The following is a 27,062-nucleotide window of genomic DNA, read 5'->3' as shown; positions in this document are numbered from 1 at the left end:
GGGGCGAAACGCGGGGGTCGTCAGCAGGCCGCCCAATGAAAGCTCTTAGTCAAGATGACGTTTAACTTACCTTAAGCGCAGAATACGGGTGATTACTTCCAAACAGCTTTTCTACACTAGCAACAGCGTTGCCAGATTGCCAAAATCTATTTATTATTTCAAAGACTATTAATTATAATTTTCAGTCCAAATTATAGTACCCAAATATTTTGGCGGGAAATTGAAATTTGAAATACAACGTAAGCAGTGTTTTCAAACAAATTATAAACAAGGTATTATGTTTCAAATTATTTTTATATTTTAAATAATTAAACTGATTACCTTTTTTTACACGCATTACTTATGCATATAGGGATTGCGATACACAATCAAACGATACGTCAATCGATTAGATATAGAATACCGTGGTCGCCATTGATAGTTGTTTTTAAATGGGCCGCAAAGAAGTTAGTGGAACCCCACGTTTCTTTGCTATTCAAATTTAAACCAACTTCGCGCTACTACTCGTGAATCGTTTACTTTTTAAACTGAAACGATACGTCAATCTATCGGGAATATTAAACTCTAGCTGCAATTTTGAAATCGAAGTTCAAGAAGTTGATCATTTGTACTTATCAATGGGGTACAATCCAAGTTTCATTGAATTTCTAATTTCCCGCATTTCTCAATGATGAGAACTTTCGAGCTAAAATTTTTGGACAATGTGAATGTTTTTTACTGTGATTAATTACTATGTTGGAGACTTTCTGGAAATACGGGTGCTAATTTTGATACAGGGTGAATGTTTTATATCGGGCTGTGATTATATACTATGTTGGACACTTCTTGGTGCTATTTTTGCTACAGGGGGAATGTTTTATGTCATAATACATCAGCAGTATTGCGTGTACCGAATTGTCCGTGACATCTTTTTGAAAATGAATTTGGTTATAAAATTAATACAAAATTTATGCCAGCAAAATTGAGACGTCGGAGTTTGATTGAGAAATGACCTTGGTAGCTTATTATAATTTGTTCAGATTTGTTCAGTAGCGAGCAACATTGGTAGCTCATTTCTATTTGTTCAGCTTTGCTCTCTAGCGCACAGTTTTGGTCGCTCATTTATATTTGTTCAGATTTGGACAGTAGCGCTCAACTTTGGTAGCCCTTTTATATTTGTTTAGTTTTTCTCACTAACGCACAGTTTTGATAGCTCATTTTTATTGACCTTTGATCGAAATTTGGAAATAAGTTTGTATCTTTTGTCATACATGTGCAAATATGGCCGGTTATTTATTTTCCTACAACTTCGGATTTTACCGTTCAAACATGCCATGATTATTTTTACAAATTTTGGTCGAAAAAGTACAACCTTGGTACGTTTCGTGCAACTTAGATCGGATATGTGCAAATTTAGCCAGTATTTGTATGATGTATGCAGATTTGTTCACTAGCGTGCAAACTTTGAATGGCGTTTTATGAGTTGTGCATAGTTGGTCAAAAGCTTGCAAAATTGGTTTACCTCAGGTCAGTTTTTTCTAACAGTGTAGAAAGTCCTACATCATAACCACTTCCATTGGCATCGTACACCGCTACATCAGGCACTTCGAGATGGCTAAATACAACGCCGATATACATTTTTAACTGGTTCGGTAATATGAAAAGTATTCAACTTGGGAGAGAAAACTAACTTTACATCCTTCATGCAAGAAAACGAGAACCACCGTTGGTCTAAAGGTAACAATGAACACGGTCTTTTTTACATCTTCAACCGTGTTTATTGTTACATCCTTCATGAATGTGCAGCAGCACCACATCATCCTGACGTTGATGGCGTATAAAACTGATATATCAAAAATATCATTAAATCTTTTAATTAAAAGAAGAACAATACATCAGCTGATCTTGACTTAGGGGATTTAAATTTTTTTTACAATTTTAGCACATCTTGATAATAAAGCGGAACACTGCTTGTCACAAGGATGCTAGAGCAAATAAAACTGCAACGGTGCCCATCTTATTTATAGCTTTTATAATTGCTAAGATATTAATTTATAAAAAGCATTATAAACCTAAAATTACGAAAAAAATCGACACAAACGCTATCTAATTTACAGTTCCGATAAAAATCATGCGCTTGAATTGCTCATAAATGCCTTTCTGAAACAACGTGTACCAATCATAGTCAGGACCGGCGTTAGGGGGGGGGTAAGCGGGGCAAAATTACCCCGGGCCCGGGCCTCCGAAAGGGGCCGCCGGAACGGGTGCCTAACTAAAACTATCTGACTATTTCCAAATAAAAACCAAATTTTGGAGTAAAAATTAACTGGGGCCCGAAAATCCTAGCGCCAGCCCTGATCATAGTAGCTACATATTGCAGAAACGCATTAAAAAATTTTTGTGGAGAATTAAAGCAAAAGGTCCCCACTAAATATAATAATGTTAATTACGTTTTTGGTTGAAACTTTAAATACCGAGGTTTTCCTACTTTCCTTTGTCAATAAGGCTTATTAGAAGGTCCTAACTTATTAACCCGTTTGAAACATAAATCATTATAGAGGCAAATAAGAGTGCGCTTTTCGAATTTAAGAAATAGCAAATATGAAAATATAATATAACAATCGGAAACAATAATTAGGCAGGCATAGAGAACAAAAAATGTCGTAAGAAAATATTGTTATTTAATACTTAAGTTTTCTGAAATCGATGTAAACTTTAATTTATCATATACTACGTAGAATTACAAAGTCGCAGTATAAAAAAAGCAATTCTAATAATTTTCTATGCAGAACGTATCTTTTTATAATATACCGGTATATAATTTATGGAAACGGTCTTTGGAGAAAAATATAATTTTATTCTTATTCATGGAAAGATAGTTTAAATGGGAAACTTTCGTTGATCAAGATCCTTTGAAGCTAAATGGCATACATGCTGCCTCCAATTACATTTCCACTGAAAAAAGAACAATTAAAAATTAAAAATGTTAAATAAGAAACTCAAATTAAAGAGCAATAACTTTTGAGATTATATTATATTTTAAGAATCAGAGTTAAGTGGAAATCAACATTTCTTTCTTTAATAAAAACGAAGACAGACTACTTTAGTTACACAGTAAAAATTAAAAATTTAATACGCTTTACAGAGCGCACGACTAGTTTCGCCGTCTAATACAGAGGCATCTTCAGGTCTGATTTTTACAATTAACAACAAGTTAAAAAATTCACAGCTAGTCACGTGTCAAGTGGACGTCATAATCGCCATCAAACCAAAGTTCAGCTAAAAAACTTCCCGGGCCATTATCTCGATTAAGACAGCTATTTGCATTTTGTTTTTTTGATATTGAGTTTAAATTCGTTGTCTAAAAAGCAAGGTGTTCAGCTTTGTTGAAGAGGATTACATGTTTTGGATTCTCGAATATATATGAGCCACCGGGGCGGAGTAATAAGTTTTTACATTTTTAATATCATTTCTATATTCGTTAAATCTTCTATATAAATTACGTTTGCATTGGCCTATGTCACTTTTACCGCAAGAGCATTCAAGTTAATAGACGCCAAATCTATCCAACAATGGGGTTTTATCCTTAAGGGGGTTTTAATAATTAACGATTTTATTAATAGGTTTAAAAACATATTTTAAGTTATTATTACTGAAGATATTACCTAGTAAATGGCTAATATCATTAGAGCGGTAGAACAACAGATTTGGGTTTATTATTCTTGATTGATTCAAGTTGGGTATTACGATTAATTTTATCCCGGTGAATAATTCTACTAAAGCCTCTATTTAGGTAGTACATTAGGAGATTCCTGTCTTCCGCTATTGCTTTGATCATATTCGTTTCTTAAGCAAGGGTATTTACATCCGAGCAAATATTGAAAGCTCGCGTCAAGGAAGTATAGAAAGCTGAAAGTTTCTGGTTAACAGGATTACAAGATTTCCAATGGGGTGGCAGGGAGATAGCGAAAGGTTTGTGGTAATCTGATTATTATTTTTGGTAATTAAGACGTCTAAGAATGGAATAGAGTGATTATTTTCCGTTTCTAGTGTAAACTGGATGTTAAGATCAATCGAGTTAAGATAGTTGAGTAAGTTATCGAGTGCCTCCCTGCCATGGATCCATTTGAGGATAATGTCATCCACGTAACTATTACCTAAAAACGGGGCCAGGGTCGATGGATGCGAAATATTTGGTTTTGTTATAATAAACCCGGGGAGTTCCCAGTTCACCCAGAAAACAATGTTTTTCCTCGTGTACCCGGCTTTATAACAAAACCACTAAAATCGATTAAATTACTTGGATAAAACATTAATTAGTACGGCACACAGTGTTTATTATTAATTAGTTAATAAATGTTACCGTGTGTGCAAAATGTAAGCACACTTCTTCATAACCTAAGTTAAAGAAAATTTATATAAAAGTCGTAAATAAATGGTACATACGCATTTCCGTAGTCGCAAACGATAATATAAGAATACCATCCTTTAGAATCTTTTTCGTTATTAATAGAACATCCACAACCAACATGCGTTGTGGTAGCCCAACAACCTATAGATAACAGTAAAGTATAAGTGACCACGTTTTGGCACTCGTGATCAATACGTGTGCATCTCTAATAATATATGTAACATATAATATATAATTGGATATAAAATAAATAAAATATTTCATTAAAAATAAATGTAAATTAATAAATTATTTATTTCATAATTTATATAAGTAATTTTCAAATTTTGTGTGTTAAAACATTCCGACGGGATTTGAGTGCACGTCAGTGACGTTTCTTACCTCTACACTCGTTGTGGGGTAAATTACACTTTAAGACCAGGGATCTTCCCAACAAGCTCATTCTCCCTAATTATAAATGAACACTTTCTTTATCGTTAATTCATGACTTTGTTATCGCTAATTTTTCAATGACGAATTTTTAAAATTAATGCTCACTACAGGTTTTTGCCCTTAAATGAGGTAAGTATTTGCTCAGTATCCCTATCAATTATAATAATTTTATTTTTCGGCTGGGCTTCACAGACAAAGAAAAACCTCCATGTCTTGGAAACGCAAAGTTTCTTGATGCACGGAAGTTTCGAAAGTATTAAATATAAATTAATAAAATAAATACAAGGTGACTTGAAATAATTTCTTATAATAAGAAAATGATCTTAGTTGAAAATCAAGCCATCTTTCTTTTTATCTATCGGGATCTTTTGTAAAAACATCTTTAAAAATTGATGATTTTTTTTAGTTCTGTTGGTTAAGAATTAAAAACATGACTAAAGAGCTAATACATTGGCGATAAATCTAGATAAAAATGATAGAAATCCTGCGCGTTGCTGTTATAAAGTCTTTGGCGAAACATATACTTGCTGCAAACCACCCTTCTTACTTGAGTAAAATGTCCTGTTCCAGAAGAAAATATGAAAGGCTGTCGTTCCGAGTTTCTGTAATCCTTAATCTCATTGTACCAAGATTCAATGGCGCCATCATAATTACAAGTTGTCATTTTAGCTGTACTCTACATGAAAGATATTGTATTTATTTTGACAGCTACTTTACGTTTTTTACGGATTTATGTGCAATTAGTGTACTAAAGATTCAAATTTGAAGGTTTACTCGAGAAACCATGGTGGTGTGGAATGGTGAACTCAATTTAATTTGGGATAGCCTTATTTAGAATAAGCATTAAAAAATGAAAAGTTTTGTAAACTTACAAATTGTTTGTATAAATTTTGGCCAACTGATTGAAATCCCTTTGCTAAACAATAAATCAATTTAATTAATTAACGTATTTATTAGTCAATTAAATTAGCAAAATTTTGTAAAGCAATGAACATTTAAATAAAGAGTTATTATACCTGCAGGACTATTATGAATGAAATTACATTTAGCAGCCCAGTCTTGCGCCACTTTAGCCAAACCATCGTTCCAAGACTAGATAAAAACAATTATGATAATAGGATCTTATAGAAATTGTTGGTGTTTATGGAGGAAAATGGTTTGGTATTTTTTTCTGAAAATTAAGATTATTTCAAAATCATTCGTTGAATAAGACTGCGCAACTATATATTGATTACATATCCCAAAATTTACAGAAACTAAACGTTGCTAAATTGGATAAAATATTGTTCGTACCAGGTTTCCCATATTTTTGGCTCGTGGAAGCCTTCAATCTTTCCCAACAGCATTTCCACTGGCCACTGCAGCCCTGAGAGAGTTGTGTCTGTTAATAATCACGCTGAAACTTGATAAACCACCGTGAATCATCATACACAGTGCCCCAAATATTACTAACAATTTCGTCAAACTCTTCATTTCTGAAATCAGATGTGTGCATAGAGTAACAAATTTTCCCGAGAATGCAGCTGGGTCCTAGAGCATTTTTTTATTTCCTTTTTGACCCTATTACGAGTGTTTTTAACTTGCTTGTTTTAAAAAAAAGTGTGACAGTAGTTCGTAATATTTCCGAAAATTGGCACGCGCTCTTACTATATTATGATTTATTATTATAAACAGTAAATCAAAAGGAAAACACGTGAGTAGAGAAGGACTAAAACTTTACCATTTTTTCCAAGATGGCCACCAAGATGGCCGCCATAACCCCCCCAAGATACCCCCAAAATATTTTCCAAAAACCAAATTTTTGTTTTCAATTTCACCTTGAAGATGATCCTTGACCTCGACGCTCGAGCACGGTCCACAACCACTAAGCCTCGGTCTATCACCCCAACAAGTTTGGTCACGATCGGACAAGGTCGGACCGAGATATCGGCGGTAATATGTAACCCCACCAAATACCTATGTTAATTTACTTTTGGTGTTACTTTTTTATTTTTTTCGTTTTTTCACCATTTAAAATGCTAATTAGTTATTTGCGAGATGGGGAAACCTTCGCTTTATAGCCTTGGCAACGTTTGTCTGTCACGTGATATCCAACTTACCCCTGTTGAAAATTAAACTTCATTTACTTTTTGGAAATAAATAAATAAACAATCAATACATAGTTTGCATCCCTACGTCATCAATGACGCAGTTCCAAGTATAGATATAAGAACCAAGAATAAATATTTAATTTGAGCTAGAATGAACGATTCTATGCCGCCATTTTGCCTGTGTAGATTTCTTAGTAAAACGGGAGGGTTAACAGTTTCAATCGTCTGTTTGCGTATTTTAATTATTTTCAAATGATTAAGAAATTAGTTTCACGTTAAAAATGGTTATCTGCCTGGTTAAAAATTGTTCGAGTAGTTCAATTACCAAGGGAGAGCGAAAATTGTTTATTTTATTCGATAGCGAAGGTAATTGTAAAAAGGATGACCGCAAAGGCCTAACTTTGATAAGCTTTGTCAACTTCTTTTCGTAGATATTTCTGTCGTAATTTGATATTTTATTTAAATAACCCGGCCTTAGAATCTTATCTGACTTTGTTTAGGGCCCATTTAAAATTTTAAAGCATAAATCTAATTAGTTTTGTCGCTTTGACGAGATTACCAACAAAATGGCTACCTATTTAGTAGCTACGCGCGAAATGGTTTGAATTTTTGATCGCCCTCCCAGTTTCCTTGGAGACCATAGGCCCCTCCCTTCGGTGCAAACTATGTATACACATTTTAAAACAAATTACAATGGGGCTGGTCAATATCCGCCCGAGATATAGCCCCTTATGTATAACCCCGGTCGAAATAAAATACATATTTTAAAACACAACAAATTGCAATAGGCCTGATTGGTCAATATCCGACCAATAACTTATGTTTTACCCCTGTTGAAATGAAACTTTATTTACTTTTGGAGATAAATAAATAATACAATAACGACATAATAAACAATCAATACATATTTTAAAAACACAACAAATTACAATGAATAAAAGCGGTATTTATTTAAGTAATTGTTTGTTTTATTTAAATAATAGGCTTATTCACTTTCAATTATTTAAACATTTTGCAATTTTTATTAAACTATTAGTTATTTAAATAAATATTGAAATATAGTCGAGCTTATTTTATTCATGGAAAAAAATTAATCGACTGCCGAGCACTAACTTTTGCAACTCGAAAGACTATAATTTTACTCAAATGGATGGCTGGTTAATTTTTAATAGTAAAATAATATATTCTAAAGTTGGAAAATCATTTTTAAGTTACATAATCAATAAAAATTCCAAAAACCATTTATTGAAAATAAATAAAAAATAATTAACTTTTTTAAATTAAAAATAGCAACATTGTAAATAGAATTTTCTCTGACTATACACAGTGAACGAACGGGTGTTTAACGGTGGCTAAATTAAAACAACATTAAGTTTAATAATTTTAATTATTTTCAAAATTAAACATTACTTTTCTGATGAACAACGTTACCAGAAACACGCAAAGCCATCGTACAAGACATGGTATATGAAATTCTGCCGGATTGCGAGCTATATCTTTAAATTCATAAATTATAATTACCTCTAGGATATAACTGGTTCAACATTCTATTGTATTAGCCTTGTAAAACTGATTTTATAACCACACCCTAATTATCGTCATGCGTAGAATTTATCAACTCATTACAATCTTGTAAAACTAGTTTGGATTTTATAACCATTGACTGTCACACTTTCAAACGCAAAAATCTTCATAAAAATCGATTTTACCCTTATCTTGTCAAATACATTGTAACACATCTCCGCGGTAAAACGATAAAATTATAAACCCAGATCACGTTTCGCCAGGAGACATTCAACAGAGCCAGTGAGAAGAAAAAACTGGTTTTTACAAACAAATGCTAGATATTAATAAAATATCAATTAATAAATCCTCTAATTTGAAAAAAATTGTAAATAAAAATGAATGTTTTTAAAAACAAAGCTTATTGACAATTTACTTTTTGAAGATACAATCGTTTATAATACTTAACAACTATGAGTAGTAGTAATAATAATAATAATACTTCTTTCGCAAAAGACTAAATGTATTGGTTACCAGGATATTGCAATAAATAAGATAAAAGAATTTACACCAATAAAATTATTTTTTAAACAATTGCAAATTAAATTATATAAACAATAAAGTTTAACAAAACAATCTCAAAATATGTACAAAATAGCCTATTTAATTAAGAGATAATTAGTAATATGAAAAAAATAAATGTTGTAAATATAGAAATATAAAAAACAAATTATAAGGACACAAATAAATATAGTTATATTTACCTGAATTCGTAGAAGATATTTCTTTACTACGAAATTAGGTATCAGGTTTGAAATTCGGGCTAAAACTTGTAATTGTTAATTACTATATTAAATAAATATAATGATAAATATTAACTAACAAATTATTTGATTTTATGCTGTTGTAATTTTACATATTCAACTAATGTTAAATATGTTAGGAATTCTATTTATAAAAATATTTTAAAAATTAATTTAAATTTTATTTTTAATATTTGTGAAAAAAAATTCAAAACAACCATTTACTTGCATTGAAGATATTCAATAATAATTATAATTTATATTAACCAAAACGAACTTTGCAGATAAAAAAGGATGTTTATATATGTTGGTAAACAAGACAGCACAAACAAATATACTAAATTAATATTGAGTTAATTAAAAAATAAAATAAAATTAAACCAAAAACAAAAATAAGAATAATAATTTAATAGAAAAAATAATCAAAAGATTCATTAAAAATAAGTTTGAGCTCTATTAAAAGAAAAATTAATTAGTTTATAACAATTTAAATAACAATGTTATAAATTCCTCTATCCGTAAATAATATTTGTATCTGTTGTCAAGTAGTTGAGATTTAAATTAAAAAAAAATAAGTTTGATATTTTGAAACAAATGTTAGGTTGATGTTCTAAATAAAATAGCCTTTGTTGAATATTTCAATTTGAATTGATTATGATTTTGTTGTTTTTGATGTATAATAATCATTGAACAATCGCTTATAAACCCAATATCATTTTTCTTTATATATGTGCACGGTAACTTTCCACCAACTATTTTAATTTCTATTACAAACATTGAAGATTTAAACAACATTAGCAATTGGTGGCTCAAGGTTTTAACATAAATAAATAAATAAATAATAATCAGCTAGGCTAATACCCAAGGCACCACCCTAGGCCTAAGTCATCGAGCGACTTTTAAAACCTTTAATTCAGGTGGCCGGGTTACAATGCGTAGGAGGGTGGTGGCCAGCCCTTCACGCGAGCCAACAGCTCCCTACACTAACTATTACCGTTAACCTCAACATTACAACCATTTTTCGTTCCGAATACAAGATCTTTACGACGTTCTAATTCTATAATAAAGAAAATCTACAATTAACGTGGAAATTGTAGATATCCTTTCCAGTACCAAGATCCACATTTGGAAAAATTATAATTTTATTTAAAAATCTATTTTTTTTTCGACAAATATTTCCGTCATAGTCCTACAAAACTGTTAAATGTACACATAAGACAAGAAAATTTACACTTATACGAAATGTTTGTTATATTTTCTACAAAAGCATGTTTGGATGTATTATGCAATAACCGTATGATTAAATCTTATAAGAATTATCGCGATATTTAGTGTTATTTAAAACTTTGAATGCTTGAATTAGTAAAATATTTCAAACCAGGCAAGAATAAGTTCCACTTAACCGAGAGAAGAGTATATGAATCGCAAAACACATTCTAGCCGGGGGCCACACTATTAATGGATAGGTAATTAATTTCTAGTCGTTTTACCTGTGGGTAAAAGTGAGGAAAATGGAGTCAATCGAACCTGTAGTAAAACTGGGGTGTTATCATGTTGCCGAGCTTGTTCACCTTGGTATTAGGTATTATTTTTACGGTCTGTTATTGAACGTTCACAATTCACTTCTCTGTGATTCAATAGGATTTATTGACCATCGCCTTGATTAATGTGTATTGTATGTTACAATTATTACAATCAGTTTAATTTATTCCGATAGTTGGATTTACCACATACTATACAAATAATCCTTTAAAGTTGATCATAGCAAATTTAACATATTAATAATGGTGTCCTAGGCAAAATATTTACATGCCAAAAGAACATTATTAGATAAATAGACCAAGCTTAAAGACCATTTTCAATATAATAATATATCAAATGGGCTTTGAATTTTAAAATGTAAAATATATTATAACAGATTTGACATACTATGAATTACATTATTTTTGCGGTATTTATGAAGATTATAGTAGAATATCGCATTAGGAAACATTTCCATAATGTTAGTTTGAATGTAGTATGCAATTGTCAATTTAAAAGTAACAGTCCATCAGTTTGATATTTAAGAACATGTTGCGAATTATGTGATTATTAAATTTTAGAGTCATTCCAGGTGAGATAATATTAAATTATTTTAGAATAAAGTCTTTATCTTTCAAGATTTACTGGTTCTATTAAATAACATGGAACAATGACAACATTTTTATCATCAGAGAAAATCGATCCTATTTCTTTTGAAAGAAATTGTGCACCGTTTTTGCAAAATAGCGCAAATTAATGTATCATTTGTTGCGATAAATTCTATATTATTAGTAATTTGAAGAAAAAACCCATGGGCAATTTCATATAAAATGGGTAAATTTGAATACATTTCGGCTAAATCAAATTAAATTGGGTAAGTTCTTATATTATTGGATTAACTGAAATTATTATGATTGACTTGATAATAAATTGAAAACTTTCGAATACATTTTGGTAAATTCTTGTATCTTGGGTTAATTGAAATAAATAAATTTAGTAGAAACAACATTGTCTACATTTATATAAATTTTAAGAAATTCAAATGTTATTTTTTATTTGAATAATTTTTGGTAAATTCCAATGATATTGCGTAATTAATATCATTTTGTTTAGTTTTTTAATTTTGACTAAGTTCAATTTACAAAGTGTAAGTTCATTTACCATTGGGTGGTGCCTCAGGTATTAACTTAGGTGATTATTATTATTAATGGGAATAATATCGATACATTTATTATCTAATTAAAATAAATATTGGGTAAATTTATGTAATGTTTTTGTAAATAGATGAGTGCTTGCAACGAACAAATAGACCGAATTATTGAAGAATAACTACGGATTTTATCGGAACATGAGGTATTTGGTGGCAGGTGTTTTGAAAACAAATGGCATAATTAAGAACTAGCTCAAAAACAGGTAGCTGATTTAAACAGCCCTATAATATTACAAATCTTTGTAAAACTTTAGTTTTGGGAAATACCGCTAGAAGACGCCAGTCACATTTAACCATCATGTGACTACAGCAACTTTTTCTTGATTTTTATAATCATCCAGCATTTATCAACGAATCTTTTCCGATGACTGACAGTCAGTAAAATACGTAAGAAATGCATTTTGAAAGTAAAAGGATAAAGAGTTTCAACTCAAATTTTAAGGCAACCCTTTTTAAATGTAAACGAGTTGGCAGTTGTAGAAAGGGTGATCATCCTTTACTAATTCATATACAGCGGTATCCGAATTGCAAATTTGTTCAGGTTGAATCTACAGAAAATGTTCCCGTGCTACGCATAACGAACAATCCTTGGAATTTAAGCCCAATGCGATCTGAATTGGTACGAATACAATCGTTTAAAAATTTCCCGATCGATCACATAGACGTAAGAGATTTGGCACAAGCCGGTTTTTACTACACAGATTTCAAAGATTGTGTGAAATGTTTCTCCTGCAATGGAAAGCTGCTATGCTGGAAAAAGAACGATATTCCTTTCGAAGAACATGCAAAATATTACCCGAGATGTAAATTGGTTTTAAAGCAGAACTGTGGTAATATACCGTGCGAGTATCGTTCAAATCAAAAACCCTATTCTAGCTTAAGCGAGAAGGTTTTGGTCTATTGTTTAATTAATAATTTAATTAACAGTCATGATCGAAAGAAATATAAACCATTTTGTAGCATTTTATAATTAATTTTTTAGCAAAATATCGGTCGATCGAGTACTATAAAAAATATTATTTAGTTAACATTTAAATTAAAACAAAAGATAAAATAAATATTAAATTGTTTGTAATTTAGAATAAAAATATTACGTTGAATAATAAAAAAAGGTAGTATGAGTTTGAAAGACTTTTATTTTTGAAAATGATTTCAATACTTATAATTGTGTCTTAAAGAAAAGTTAACTACCGAAAAACTCCTAAAATTAAAACAGTAAAAATGTTTCAAAGTTAAAAAACCAATGTTACAAACTTTAAAAAATGTGTGTGTAATATATAAACCTTACGAGCCACCATACAAGTTACAAGCAAGTGTTTTGATAGGTCACAAAACGCCAAACATCAAAGAAATTGGTAAATTATATAAACGGCAAAACTGACAATCAAATATAGAATTATACAAATAATTTCAATCCTTATGTGCAAAGATTTATTGAAAAGTTACTCCATCGGATGATATTACTGAAAGCACCCGAATCCAATTTGTACAGGGTTAACATCCAAGGAAAAATTGAACGCATTTTTTACACAACGCTATCAACATAATGAAAAATTGAAATTATTTAGAAGTTTGTAAACTTTTGAAATTACTTTGAATAAATTTTTTTTAACCTTATCAAGCTGGCTTATTTCATATTTACTAAACATTTTGGCTGAGGCAAGGAGGTTTGTACTTTTTTACAGACAAAAATACATTTAAAAAATCGAGATTGTTAATTTTGTGCGACATTATCATTCGTCTAACTTGTTTTCCTCGAGAACGGTGTAAATGACTAAAAACTATGCAAAATTGGTAGTTTGAAATGTTTTTCGTGATAGTGTGCACAATTCGTGTAAGACTGTTTTATAAAACTTGAAACTATTGCGAAAATATAAAATTTGTTAAGTAGTAAATTTATGAAATTTTCTTTTAATAAATATTTATTTAAATGTGATGACAGAGAATACATTATTTATTTACAAACTGAAAACACTTTTTAAATATTGTACGTCAATGATCCATTAATTCCCTTACGTCAAATGGGCAATAACCTATAAATTGATCCAAAAAATCTTCTTCCACTTGATAATCCTGTGAAATACGAAAGGCAGCGTAGATTTCTACGAAATCACAGAGTGCTTCTCGCTATTATAAATCAAACAAATTAACGATGTTTCGTGTAATGAAATTGATTTCTTACTATTTTGTATGATCGCTTAAATGTATCGGCTCTTTCCGAAAAATTGATACTGTTAAAACTAGTCGACTGTCCGACCTGAATTTTAAAGATACTACAACAACAAAAAACAATTTTTAAACAATATAAGTTATTTTAAAAATACAAGTTTTAACGTACCCTTTTTAGTTCTAGCTAGATCGAATAAAATGTGCAGGAATGTTTTAATAGAGCGCGGCGCGTTTCTCACCGTTCTTCCTTATCGTAAGGCTTTTTCTCCCGGTATACCCTGGAGTTGGTGCGCGTAACGTTTTCCCTCACGCTAAGATAGCCCGCCGGCTAAGACAGTTGGGGAAACTCCGCCTTGATGAGGGTTGTGTTATCTGATTGTTTAGTATGTAATAGTATTATGTAAATTTATAACGCTACCAAGTAAAGACGGTTTTAAATATGTGGTAGATGGCCAAGTCAAATAGCGATTTAAAATACTCCTGTATTCATCCATACAACATATTATAAATATAACTATTAAAATATAACTTAACATTTTTAAAGACAATACAAAAGTAAATTAATTAAAATTTAAAAAATGCAGCCGATACATTTAAGCGATCGTACAAAATAGTAAGAAATCAATTACACGAAACATCGTTAATTTGTTTGATTTATAATACATTTTAAGACTCGCTTTTACTGTCTGCTACGTTTTACAGTCTGTGAGGTTGATATGTTAATTTTTGGGTTTTAGTTCTTTAACAATTAATCTAGTTTACATCTAAAAATACTAACTTATACCGCCAATGTCTTGCTTATTTGAATAAAATTGATAATAGAACTTTTTTTGCAAAACTTTATTTTTAACATAAAACTCAAAAATGAATAATACAATGTTATAAAATAATTTTCAACTCTGAACCTGAAATTAAATATGTTTGTAAAAAATTGTTATAATTTGTTTTTAAATTATCTTACATCTTTCTAGCTATCACACTCTAAAATAAAAACTCTGATTTAAAATTTAAAACTTTTATTAATATTTTACAACATTTTTTGTTGACACAAAGGAACTATCGTTAATAACATTGAACACGCTATCTATAAAAACCACTAAATCGTCTATCGCCTTTAAGAACCCAGTTTTTGGGGCTCCTTCCAAAAGCATTTCGTGGGAATTATGCTCTTTTTGAAAATATCTCATTCTTTGTGCAATTAAATCCATTTCAAGATTTCGATTCAGTTTTTTCAATTCTTTATTTAAATGTTTAATCAGTTCATAGTCCTTAAACGGTTCCTTATTTTCTTTATAAGTCATTATTCGCCAACAAAAAACAAAGCGAAACTAGTTTGTATAGAAAGCGATGTGGTTTGTTTTTTCTAACAGACCACGTAATATAAACTACATTAACAACCCGATTTTAAACAGGTTACACAAAAATATTTTATCGTTACACCTTGAAATAAAAATTATAAATAAAAATTTTTAAACTTTTTTTGTGATATTATTTTACATTTCCAATTTGGTAAGAATAAATGGACACAAATGAATCTGATTACCGCGAACTATTAATGGTACATCACAATCTTTCCGTCTTTCAACAATTAAACCGTAGAAAGGGCGAAAAAAGCCCCAGGTGGATAATTCATCTTAACTCAATAATCTTTTTTCTTCCGAAATCCTTTGCAAATATTCGTTAGATAGGTTCCTTTCGTATGAAAGGTAACAAACTTTCAAGGAGTATTCTCTCTGCTATATATTCCGCTTGAAGTTTTCGTTTCTGTTTTTTCAATTCTATAATTGTATGCTGTAGTGACAACAATTCATTCTCCTTACACAATTCTTTATTTTGTTCAGCACTCATTTTTTTCGTCTGTCGTCAACAGATTTTATTCTGTTATGTGTCAAAAGTAATGAAATAGGCAAAAATCCATAAAAATAAAAATTTTTGGTATTTGTTCATAGAGTGCCGGTTTTAAATAAAATTCTTTTTTTAATCATCACACTAACATCATTATCGAAAGCACGTGCCAGTTCTATTATTCCCGCCCATTATTTCGTTTTCCATGAAACCTAACAATCGTTTTGTGGTTATAAAATACCAACTAGCTTGTGAAAATGATAATTTGACTAATCTAAGTTATATATATTATATTTGCTGTTGCCAATAACTAAGTCTTTAAATCAATCTTGTGACGTATACGCTAAACTGTAAAATAATAATAGATGGCTGTATGTATTAAAAATGGAATATACATACATACATTTTTGTAACGAAATTTTCCATTATTTAATATTTGTACCCAATTAAATTAATTATAAATATAATTAAAATGAAGCATAAGCAAGCGACAATAAAAACCATTGACTGTACGCTTAATAAAGAAACCATTCAAATTAAAAATACAGCTCTCTAGAAATTATAATAGTGGTAATAATAAATGTAATTATAAATGTATTTCATAGTTTACACATAATATAGGTTGTTTACATTAAAAGACGGGAGATAAATAACTACATATGTCATCTTCAAAACTTATTGTAGCCTATTGAACCAGAAAACGTACAAATACAATAAACAGACTAAGATACGATAAGAACGATTTATTCTTAATTTGTTACGTTTATTCAATACACGAAGAGAAACGTTCACGAATGCAAATTTTTTCACGCGGACAAATACATGAAATTAAGTTTTAATACGCTTATAGTAGTTAAGATGCCTAAAAATTCCAGATAATAAGACGTACGTAAATTCTGGTACCTTACAATATTCATTTACCTAATTTTAAGTTTAATTTACGCTTAGATTTATCTTTGTTGTCAACTTATTTCAGAAAATTCAAACTGATCCCAGTTTTTTACAAACTCAGTGAAATATTTCATGCTTCATATTTATAAGTTTTAAAGCTTTTAAATAATTTTGTGTGGCAAAATAAATTTAGTTTGAGGTCGATGCTATCAATTGTTAATAAAAATTATGCGTTATTGAGTTTTTATTACTAAACTTGGAGAGACTTATTTTATCAATAATTATATTAATCAAACAATCATAGAAGGGATGATCTGATTTAGAAAGAATTGGTCATATATACCCAGTTAATTTTTTAATCGGAATTGTATTTATACATTGTTGTTTTCTTGTAATAAAATTATATTAACTCTATTTTAACAAATTCTATATATAATCATATACCAACATTTTTTAACTGTTGGTTAAATATGTATTTAATTATTTTACATAAATTAAATTATAAACATTAAGTTGTGTTAGTTGGTTGAACCGAACCCATGACATCCTCTTTCCGTTTCTTTAAATTTCTGTTTAATAACAAGAAATAGTATATTATGTCAAAACTTTAGGTAAAGTCTTGGTTAAACATACTTCACACTATACTACTGATGGATAAAATATTCTCTCACAAATCAATTGAGCTATTTTATCACCTCTTAAAATTTTATAATCAACTTTCCCATGATTGATTAAAACAATATCAATTGGTCCAGTATAGTCTATGTCAATAACTCCGGCTAAAACATCAATTCCGTAATGAAGGGCCAATCCACTGCGAGGAGCTTTTTAAACATGGTAAATTAAGAACTGATTTCTTAAATTTTTACAACATTATGAAAAAATTTTCCAATACGAACATAGGTGTTTTCGGGAAGTAAAATTTTTAAATCTGTTTCTATTAACAATCTGGCTCCAGAAACCAATATATAGTCATATGCAGATTTTAAATCTAAGCCTGCTGAAAATTTGGTTGCGCGAACTGGATCGAAAGCATTCTTTGATATTTTTACAAATTTTATTTCCATTTAAATCTAGTTCACTTTTATGTAAGAAAAATGTTCAAACACTTGTCTTATTTGAACTACGTCCCCGGAACGAAACAAATTTGTCAGTCAGTGTGCTTTCCTACCATGGAAATGTCACCTTTTTATACAGAATGTTACTGTATGTGTAATACTATTAACCGTAATTTTTTTAATCTGACAACGCCCTATTTTTATACAAAAGAATACGCATATCTAAAAAAGATAATTAACATTTAACTATACTTAATGTATAATATATCCAAGGTTAGGTTTATAATTTAAAAAATAAGTATAGTTCGTTTTTGTTTTAAATTTGAAATCACCCTTTTAATATGTTTAAAGGATATGTATTTACGAGAATGATGTATTATAATTTAAGTTTGATATTAAGTTAGAAGGTTACACCTATTATTTATAATTATAAGAAATTAATTATTTTTGAGACATAGTTATTTGAATAATCATTTCTAGAAATGTTTTTTTTAAATATGTGACAGTATTAAAAAACTGTACCTTAACACAAATTTGATCAATATTTTTAACTCTCAGCATTCTAATTTAAATTCTTTACTTATTTATATATTTATATTTATCTCACAAAATAAATAAAAACTTGAGAATTTATCTTCAATTAGTTAATAGTAAGATATTTTTGGTTAAAACAGTTATAAGTAAATAGATATATTACCTCATTTTTTAGTTAAGAAGAAAAACTTCTACGAAATAATGTAATTATAAATATTTTTAATTATATCGTTATAATATTTCTAGTTTTTTACAACCATTATTTTTTTCATACTCCTAATAATATCTTTATTGGATGGTTTATTTTGTACAGATTTTTGGAATTGACTTATTTTTTTAAATCTTTATGAATTGTATAATTTATTTTGTAATTCTTCGCAAAAAATGATTTTATTTTAATCTTATTAAGTGGTTTGTACTAGGATGGTATTCGTCACATATAGACTTTCTGTGGTCGCCTACAAATTTTGTCTTTGGCAAAATAAATATTATTAAATATTATAAAAAATTGTATCTTCAAAAGTAAATTGTTATTGAATTTTGTTTGAAAGAAATCTTACGTAGGAAAATAATAACAGTGGATTTTATAAAAAAAAGATTTATTTACATGTTTTAAATCATTTTACAAGTTTTTTCAAGATTTTGCAATACTTCAATAGAAGTTTCCGCATTGTTGGGGATTAAAATTTGATTATTTTTACAATATTCTTCAAAATAAATAAGTGCTTCCAACTGATTATCGCTCGGCATTTTCAAATCGTTTGTAAGCACAGGGTTAGACTCCATTAAAGAATTCAACGTTTCTTCAGCCATGTTAAGAATATTCGAATCTATACTTTCTTCTTTACTAGTTGGTTCAACATTTGAGATCGAAGGTTGAATCTTACCGTCGATTACTAAATCATCGTACCATTCTTGATTTTTTACGTTAAACTCGTTCAAATAATCAATAATTTGATCGTCTAATATTTCTTTTTCAGGTGTGTATTCCCGTTGATTTAAATCGCATTCATCACGAATGACTTGATTTATATAGCTGGTTGATAAATGATCCATCAAGTGTTGTTTAAAAATTAACTTGTTTGTACATTGTTTTGTACAAATCCAGCATCTAACACTAAAGTTTAAACTATCTATAAAATTAAACGCGTGTTTACGACATGCCGGTACATAATAACAAGGGTTCTCAGTAGGAGATTTGCATTTAACTTCTGGTTTCCCCATAAATAACTTCATTTTTTTAAGTTTTAAAGGGGGTGATTTTTGAGACATCTTGCGTTTTCCCATTTCAACTGTGATATAATAAAAAAAATTTACTCGCAATTAGGTTTTACAGTGATATTATACAACTCAACAAATAACTTAAATTTTGGAAAAATATTAAATTCCTCAAGGTTAGCAGGTTTGTGTATTGATGGGGGAAAGCACATTCCAACAATACGAACACCCCTTTTAATATATAAAAAGTAAATGTATTTACGATAAATTTGTATTATAATTAACGTTTAATAAGGATGAAAATAATTACAAAATATAAATTATTTTTGAGACATAATTATTTGATTAATCATTTCTAAAGGTGATTTTAAATATACTATATTATGAAAAAAGATTTTACCTTGACTTATTTTTATATAACTTGAAATCTTCGGGGTTTTTAATTTATGATAATACTAATATCTACACATACAGCATTTGTATAAAAACTTGAATATTACCTTTAATCATTAGATATATATTCGCCGTGTAAACGAGCGAGTTGAATATTAAGAAATACAATTTTTCTTCAATTTTGGAGATAAAAGTATGTTATTTAGTAATTTTAATATGCTTTAATTATATTTTTTTAATTATATCTTCTTTTTATATAGTGGACGAGACTTCTTGCAAAAATTTGTTAGAAAGAGGTTCTGTTAAAGTACAAAAAGATGGTTTTATTTGTTGTCCTTATTGTTTTGGATATACTGAGTCGTTAGAAACCTATGGTGGACTCCTATATTATTGTTGGAATAAACAATGTCGATTTTACTACCGACCTGTTGTTTTTAGACAAGGCAATTGTTTATCAATGAGAATTCCATCGGATGCATTATTAATCTTTCCTCAACATTTAATTTGTATAATATGTGGTGTAAGAGGAAATAGAAGACGTTCGAGAGATACAGATTGTATAGAATCCGAATATAGTTCGGTATGTATTTATCCTCAATCTAAAAAAAACACTGTGTATAAAATGAAATAAATCTTTTTTTATAAATATTTCTTGTATTATATAGAGAAAAGTTACATAAACAACAGAGCAATACAAAATAAAATTGAATTTTTTGAAAAAAACCGTTTTATTAGAGCAACCAGTTTTTTTTCTCTTTATAACGGGGCTCTGTGGAATGTCTCCTGGCAAAACGTGATCTGCGTTTATAATTTTATTGATTAATTCAATCTGGCGCGGAGATGCGAAAGTTGGGTAAAAAAAAAGTAGGATCAATGATACCAGATGATAATAAAAAAAATTGCGTTTGAAAGTGTGACAGTAAATTGTTGGAAAATTCAATCTAGTTTTACAAGGTTGTAATGAGTTGATAAATTCTACGCATGACGATAATTAGGGTGTGGTTATAAAATCAGTTTTACAAGGCTAATGCAATAGATATTATTCTTATTTTTTCATGTCTTCTATATACTTTTTTCTATACTAATATCGTGCTTAAACTATAGTGTTTGATTTTTTTATTTTTATTTTGGTAATTGTTGAATATATTAAGTGAAATTTTATAAGTACATTTTGTACTAGGTCGTTTAAAAGTAATTATTAATTGTTTTTTATTAATTTATAAAAACTTGTTTGAGAAGGATAGAGATAATTAGTTAACCTTAGTTGTATTACAAAATTAATAATTATTCCCAAAGGCAATATTTTTAAATTTTTAAACTATAAAATCTCAATGTAAAGGATTTTTACCAGGAGAAATCTAGAATCAAGATGTCTGGTGAATTCTATCTAAAGCCTGTAGTTTCTTTACCCGATCGTTAAAATTTATCTCTCTTCGAGTAGTAAGAATGAATAATCTTTTTAAAAAAAAACTATTTGTAGAGAATTCGAAGAACGTTGTTTAAAAACTGTATTTCTAGAATCTAAAACAGTAATCGAACCATATGGTTCGATTGAGTTTAAATGCCCCTTTTTTAAATATTCCTTTAAGTTAAATCCCTTATTTTTTGTGGCACCCTACGAATCGCGAATTGAAAAATCGCAAAACTTTTGTTATTTTTCTGTACACGATAAAAGTTTTAAATTGTAGGGTAATGTTAATCGGTTGGTTTAGCTACAAAATTCTTCAATTATCTAGCAAATATATGCAGATATTTTGTAATACTAGTCAAATTTCGTGGTGGAATCACAAGAATTTAAAAACGTTTGAGTCTGAACTTCATGTGTTAGATCAAATTCAACATGTTGGCACTGTACAACATACCGTTCGATCTGTTTTAATTAATTCAGACATTCTCGAACTGTATACTATCGAAGCGATTAAGACCAAAAACAGTGTTTTTATTCGTGGGATGGTAGAGCAACAAAAAAAAGTCAAAGAATTCTTGTGGTAAATATTTTTAGATATAATCGATTATAAATTCTAGCCCGAATTTCCAACCCGACATGTCGTTTTGTACCGAAGAGGAAAAATACCTTCTACGAATTGATGTAATTATAATTATTTTTAATTATACACTTAAAATATTTTTAACATTGTGTTTTTTATATTTTTCAGCCTTCAAATTATTTATACCCCCTTCTTTAATTCTTTATTATTTATTAATTTAATTTGTTAGATTATGTTTTAGTTTTATTTGTAGTGTTTCATATGTTGTTAAGTGTTTAAAAAAATATATTGTTTGAAATATCATAGTTATTAAATATTATAATAACTAATTGTGTTTTTACTTTTACTAAAACTAGCATTGTTTTAAAATAATAAAACTATTAAAATATTTGCAAAAAAATGAAAACTTATTTATATTAGTTTAGTTATTTAAAGTATTTTGGGTGGGGCCAAAAGTTGCCAAGGATAGAAAGCGAAGGTCGCGAATTCGTTTCCCCATCTCGCAAATAGCTAATTAGCATTTTAAATGGCGAAAAAACGAAAAAAATAAAAAAACGACACCAAAAGTGCATAAGCGAGTATTTGGTGGGGTCACATATTACCACACATACCTCGGGCCGACCTTGTCCGATCGTGTCCCAACTTGTTGGGGTGATAGACCGAGGCTTAGGGGTGGTGGACAGTGCTCGAGCGTCGAGGTCAAGCGAGGGGCTAACCACTCTTAGAAAGTCTGTACACCGGATTACGCTAAGAATACCACTGCCAAAGGCAGGGACTTCAAAGATTACGCGTAATCCCATTAGTACAGTCAAAGGTACGGCTCTGTACACCGATTACGCGGAGTGATCAGCCCCTCGAGGTCAAGGATCATCTTCAAGGTGAAATTTGAGATTGAAAACAAAAATATGTTTTTCAAAGGACAAAAAGTTAGTTTTTGGAAAATATTTTGGGGGTGTTATGGGGGGGTGTTATGGCGGCCATCTTGGCGGCCATCTTGGATTTACATGTTCATATTTAGTCCTTCTCTACTTACAAGTACTATCATATCATCAACGGTACAAGTACCATCATATCATCAACGGTACAAGTACCATCATATCATCAACGGTACAAGTACCATCATATCATCAACGGTACAAGAACTATCATATCATCAACGGTACAAGTACCATCATCAACGGTACAAGTACCATCATCAAAGTTCGCCATTACAGTGTTCACACTCAACTCTACGACGCGTTCAATTGGAAACTACGAGCGCTGCTTTCTTTCTCGCGTTTTGCCGAAAAATACTCAATAACCGTAAAATATTCCTAGAGATTAAAAATATTCCTAGAAATTTTAAAATATTTCTAGAAATGTTATTTAGTTTTTTTCCGGTTTGGCGCCCCATAGTTCTCACAAGGTCGTTTCAAGACAAATTTAACACTGGAAGAGAAAAACAAATTTAAGGTTAAATGGAAACACACAGAAGGTTATCACATATTATTAAAAAAATTAATGTTAAAAAGAGCCTTCAAATCTCATTGGTCCCAAGGCCCCAAAAATCTTTAAAACGGCCCTGTTGCCAGCACCTCCATCGGATACTTTTAACCAGAAGTGCCCAAGACTATATTTGGCAGAATTTTCTCCGTGCGGCCCTCATCTATATTATAAGGAGCGCTTGGTACGTTGGTCGTCGTACATCCGAGCTATCAGGAATCTATATTATAAGGAGCGCTTGGTACGTTGGTCGTCGTACGTCCGAGCTTTCTGGAATGTTTGCTTAGTCTGTCATGAAGCCAAATGCGGGGCGGCGAAGAGAAGGCCAGCGCGGGACGGAGAGAGAAGCTGCTGTCTTTCGCTTTGTTAGTGGCTCAACTTTAGCCTTTTTAGTTTTTTTGCTTAGTCAGTAATGGTACCAAAGGCGGGGGGCAAACCGGGCGAAGACAAAGGCGGCACGCTACAGAGATAAACCGGGACTGGCTTTCGCTTTGTCACTGGTGGTGGTTCGACTAGCCTATAGGTAGAGATAGCGAGGCGCCAGCGCCGTTTCTACCCCCCCCCCCCCCGCTGAAGTGTGGAGATGACTTAGAAAACTTGGAACACGTGCTGTTGGCTTGCACGTCATTAGTTAGTTTCGAGGAAATACGAAATTGGAGGGAGGAGTTTTTTTTCTGTAAGTGGAAGATCTTCTGGGTGTATCCGGGAGACAGTGGAACCCTACTTTTCTCAAACATCTCCTGAATAAATGGCATTGGGAAAAAACTCGTGTTTTACAAAAGAAGATTTCAGCGTCATCGCCGTAAATTAAATTCAATTGTTTTAATATTAATATTACCTTTCCTTTTTTAATAGGAGTTTTTGTTGTTGTTTTGCTCTTATTATTTTTAAAGTAACAAGTGTATTCTTTGTAGGTGGTTGAGCTCCAATGAGCGGAGCTGTCCTGTTTTGAAAGGACGCGTTTTTCTGTACGCAAACCGATTAATAAATTCATTCATTCATTTATAGTCGACCTTGAACCACCGACGTTCGGGCTTTGGATTAGTCACTAAGGAAATCGGGACTCCCTTACCCTGTTAAGCCGTCCGAATGGTAAAATATGCGCGTATGGGTAGTGGCTCCTCTTTTTCCACGCTATTCTGTTTGTTGAGAAAACCTGTTAGCTCGGTTTCTCGGAGTCTTTATACTCAGTCAGGGCAGCAGTAGCTGGGAGGAGGAATGCGGCAAGCTTTTCGACACTCCCGGCCTTTCCGCCGTTCTGCGTGGCGAGGTGGTCTCTCGGTCTCTTCAAATTTTTTAGGGACGAGCGTATTTGTTTCTGTTCGTCATGAGGGGGGAGAAAATCTACCATTGGGTACAGGGGGTTTACAGGGGGGATTAGCGACGAAAGAAAAAGGCAAGTGTTTTGTAATTTTTTCGGTGGAAAAGGGTATACCGGTAATTCTGGCATGAAGTAAAGGGGGAGGGGTGCCTTACTGGGGGGTTAGGAAGAGAGATAATTTAGGCGAGATTTTGAGTTATTTTTGCGAGGGAAAAAGGGTACCCCGGTAATTCTGGCATGGGGAAAAGGGGCAGGGGGGCCTTACTGGGGTGGAGTGCCTCTAAACACACAACTAGCTGAGGGCCCACCCGTAGGGTAGGCTTCTCGGCTAGTGTCGTATAATGGAATGTCTCAGGTTCCATATCAAGGATGGCTATTTGTGAAGTGCTTTATCACGCAGCGCCTTTAGTTGTTGGTTTAGTTTTGTTTACACAGCTGTTCCGTTCGCTCTTCAGTAGCAGTGCCAGGGAGTAAGCAAGATAATTCCACCAAGGGGGCCCAAAAATAATATTCGCTAAACTATTTCGCGGTTAAGTATTTATTTCCTGAACACAATTAGCTAAAGAAGAGGCCCCAAAATGCTCCTAAACGGCCCAAATTTTAAAAACTTACTTTTCCTACCTTGCTAACACTTTCTGGCAACGCCGCTGCTGCTCTTTGACTATCCTACCAGTGCCAGTAGCCGCGTGGATTATTAAATTGAATTATATTTAATTCTTTATAAGTGTGCGTTTCGCTTTGAAGGAAAAGCTTTAATTAAACTTAACTATGGCCTTACTTAACTACAACTTATTTTCTGTTAAACGCAGTTTTTCACGAGTTTTGAGCGGATGTACCAAAAATTGATATAAAAAAGCTTAACCTTTTACTGTAAGCCGGTTGTGCAAGATTGGTTAAATATGTGACAAAAGCTTTGTTCGTTAGTCTCAATAAACAATTTTAAATTAACAAAAATATTTTTAGTTTACTAAGTAAATAATAACCTGGCGCTTTAGGATCGTCGTATTCCCAGGTGGGTGGGGGGCTCAGCCCCCACCCCAGGTTTTAAATCAGAGGAGGCCCGAGAGCCCTCTGGCCCCAGGATCGTCGCCGCTGCTTGATTCCAGATTCAAGGGAAATTCTCACTACGCTATGTGACGACCATTTTTGAGGGATGAAGCTAGAAGTAATACGCTTATCGTAATATTCGTGTTTTAGGCATACTTAGTTGTAATATCCAACTTAAATCTGAAATTTAATAATAATTTCTTAAATCGTAAATATAAAACTAATTTTTAAATTGAAAAATATATTCTTCACGAGTCCCGTAGCTTGGAAACCATTAACATTCTTCCTCTTTCAAACCGTCCCCATGTGCCATTATTCGTTTCCTCGCCTTCTCTCCCGCCACGGTTCGATGCTGGCCATCGAGGATTGGTACACCAATAAACCGTTCTTTGCGGAAAATTCCCCTACTCTCTTGTTAAGACTTCGGGCCTCGGTCTCGTTAGTCGTATCTTGGATAAAGGAATATACTACTGGATATATTACTATAGAAATTTAGCGTCACTCAAAGTTCGCAGCACGACCCCCGCGACATCTAGCGATAAAAATTTCAAAATTTCAGTTTACTGGGACAAGCTTTTACAGCTGACCGGTGTCGGTAGTCGGTACACGTGTTCCCGCAGGTTTTTTTTAGGCCTAAAAATTGCAAGTTGGTTAAGTTATCATTGTTTGGTTTTTGGTAAGTTAAACTAAAATTTTCATGAATATAATTTGTCTTAACTAACATATATTATCTAGTAATTATACCGTTATGAGTTTTTGGAATACTTATGAAGAATTGGGCATTCCAAGTAGAAAACATAAAGGCAATTTTTCAGACTCATCTTCTGAATTGACTGAGTCAAGTAGCGATGGTGTTTTTACTTCAATTCAATTCAATTCAATTCTTTTATTTTATCATTTTTTGGACTACAAGGTTAGAAGGTATTTTAGGGCCAAGTCAGCTTGCGACTTATAGGCCCGAGTCAGCTTGCGACTTCTGGTACAGTACCCACATTTTACTTATTTTTATTTTTGTCACTCAGTAACCTATCACTTTTTAGATGAGAATGAAGAGGCAGATAAATCATTCGACGAAACTAAAAAGAGTAATAACTCTAGAGAGATATGCTACAGTGACTTGTCAACAGGTCTGTAAGGTTATTTTATTTATGCAAAAATTAGTTTGAC

At 31.3% G+C, this 27,062-nt stretch overlaps 1 protein-coding gene across 1 annotated transcript; it reads right to left on the bottom strand.

Annotated features, from left to right (window-relative positions):
* Positions 1 to 5,145: 5,145 nt before the first annotated feature.
* LOC149943746 (venom allergen 5-like) lies at positions 5,146 to 6,214 on the bottom strand. Its single transcript, XM_090176178.1, has 5 exons — positions 6,116 to 6,214; positions 5,839 to 5,914; positions 5,695 to 5,738; positions 5,370 to 5,498; positions 5,146 to 5,202 (listed from the first exon to the last, which is right to left on the bottom strand). Exons 1-5 carry the CDS (start codon positions 6,125 to 6,127, stop codon positions 5,146 to 5,148), a joined length of 318 nt encoding a protein of 105 aa, XP_090032304.1. The 5' UTR covers positions 6,128 to 6,214.
* Between the last annotated feature and the right edge of the window lie 20,848 nt (positions 6,215 to 27,062).

This window comes from Leiobunum rupestre, chromosome 5, assembly GCF_980474605.1.
Source record: "Leiobunum rupestre chromosome 5, qqLeiRupe1.1.hap1, whole genome shotgun sequence".
Classification (NCBI taxonomy): Eukaryota; Metazoa; Arthropoda; class Arachnida; order Opiliones; family Sclerosomatidae; genus Leiobunum; species Leiobunum rupestre.
Note: the sequence above shows the minus strand (reverse complement) of the source record. Positions and strands in the feature narration are given on the sequence as shown.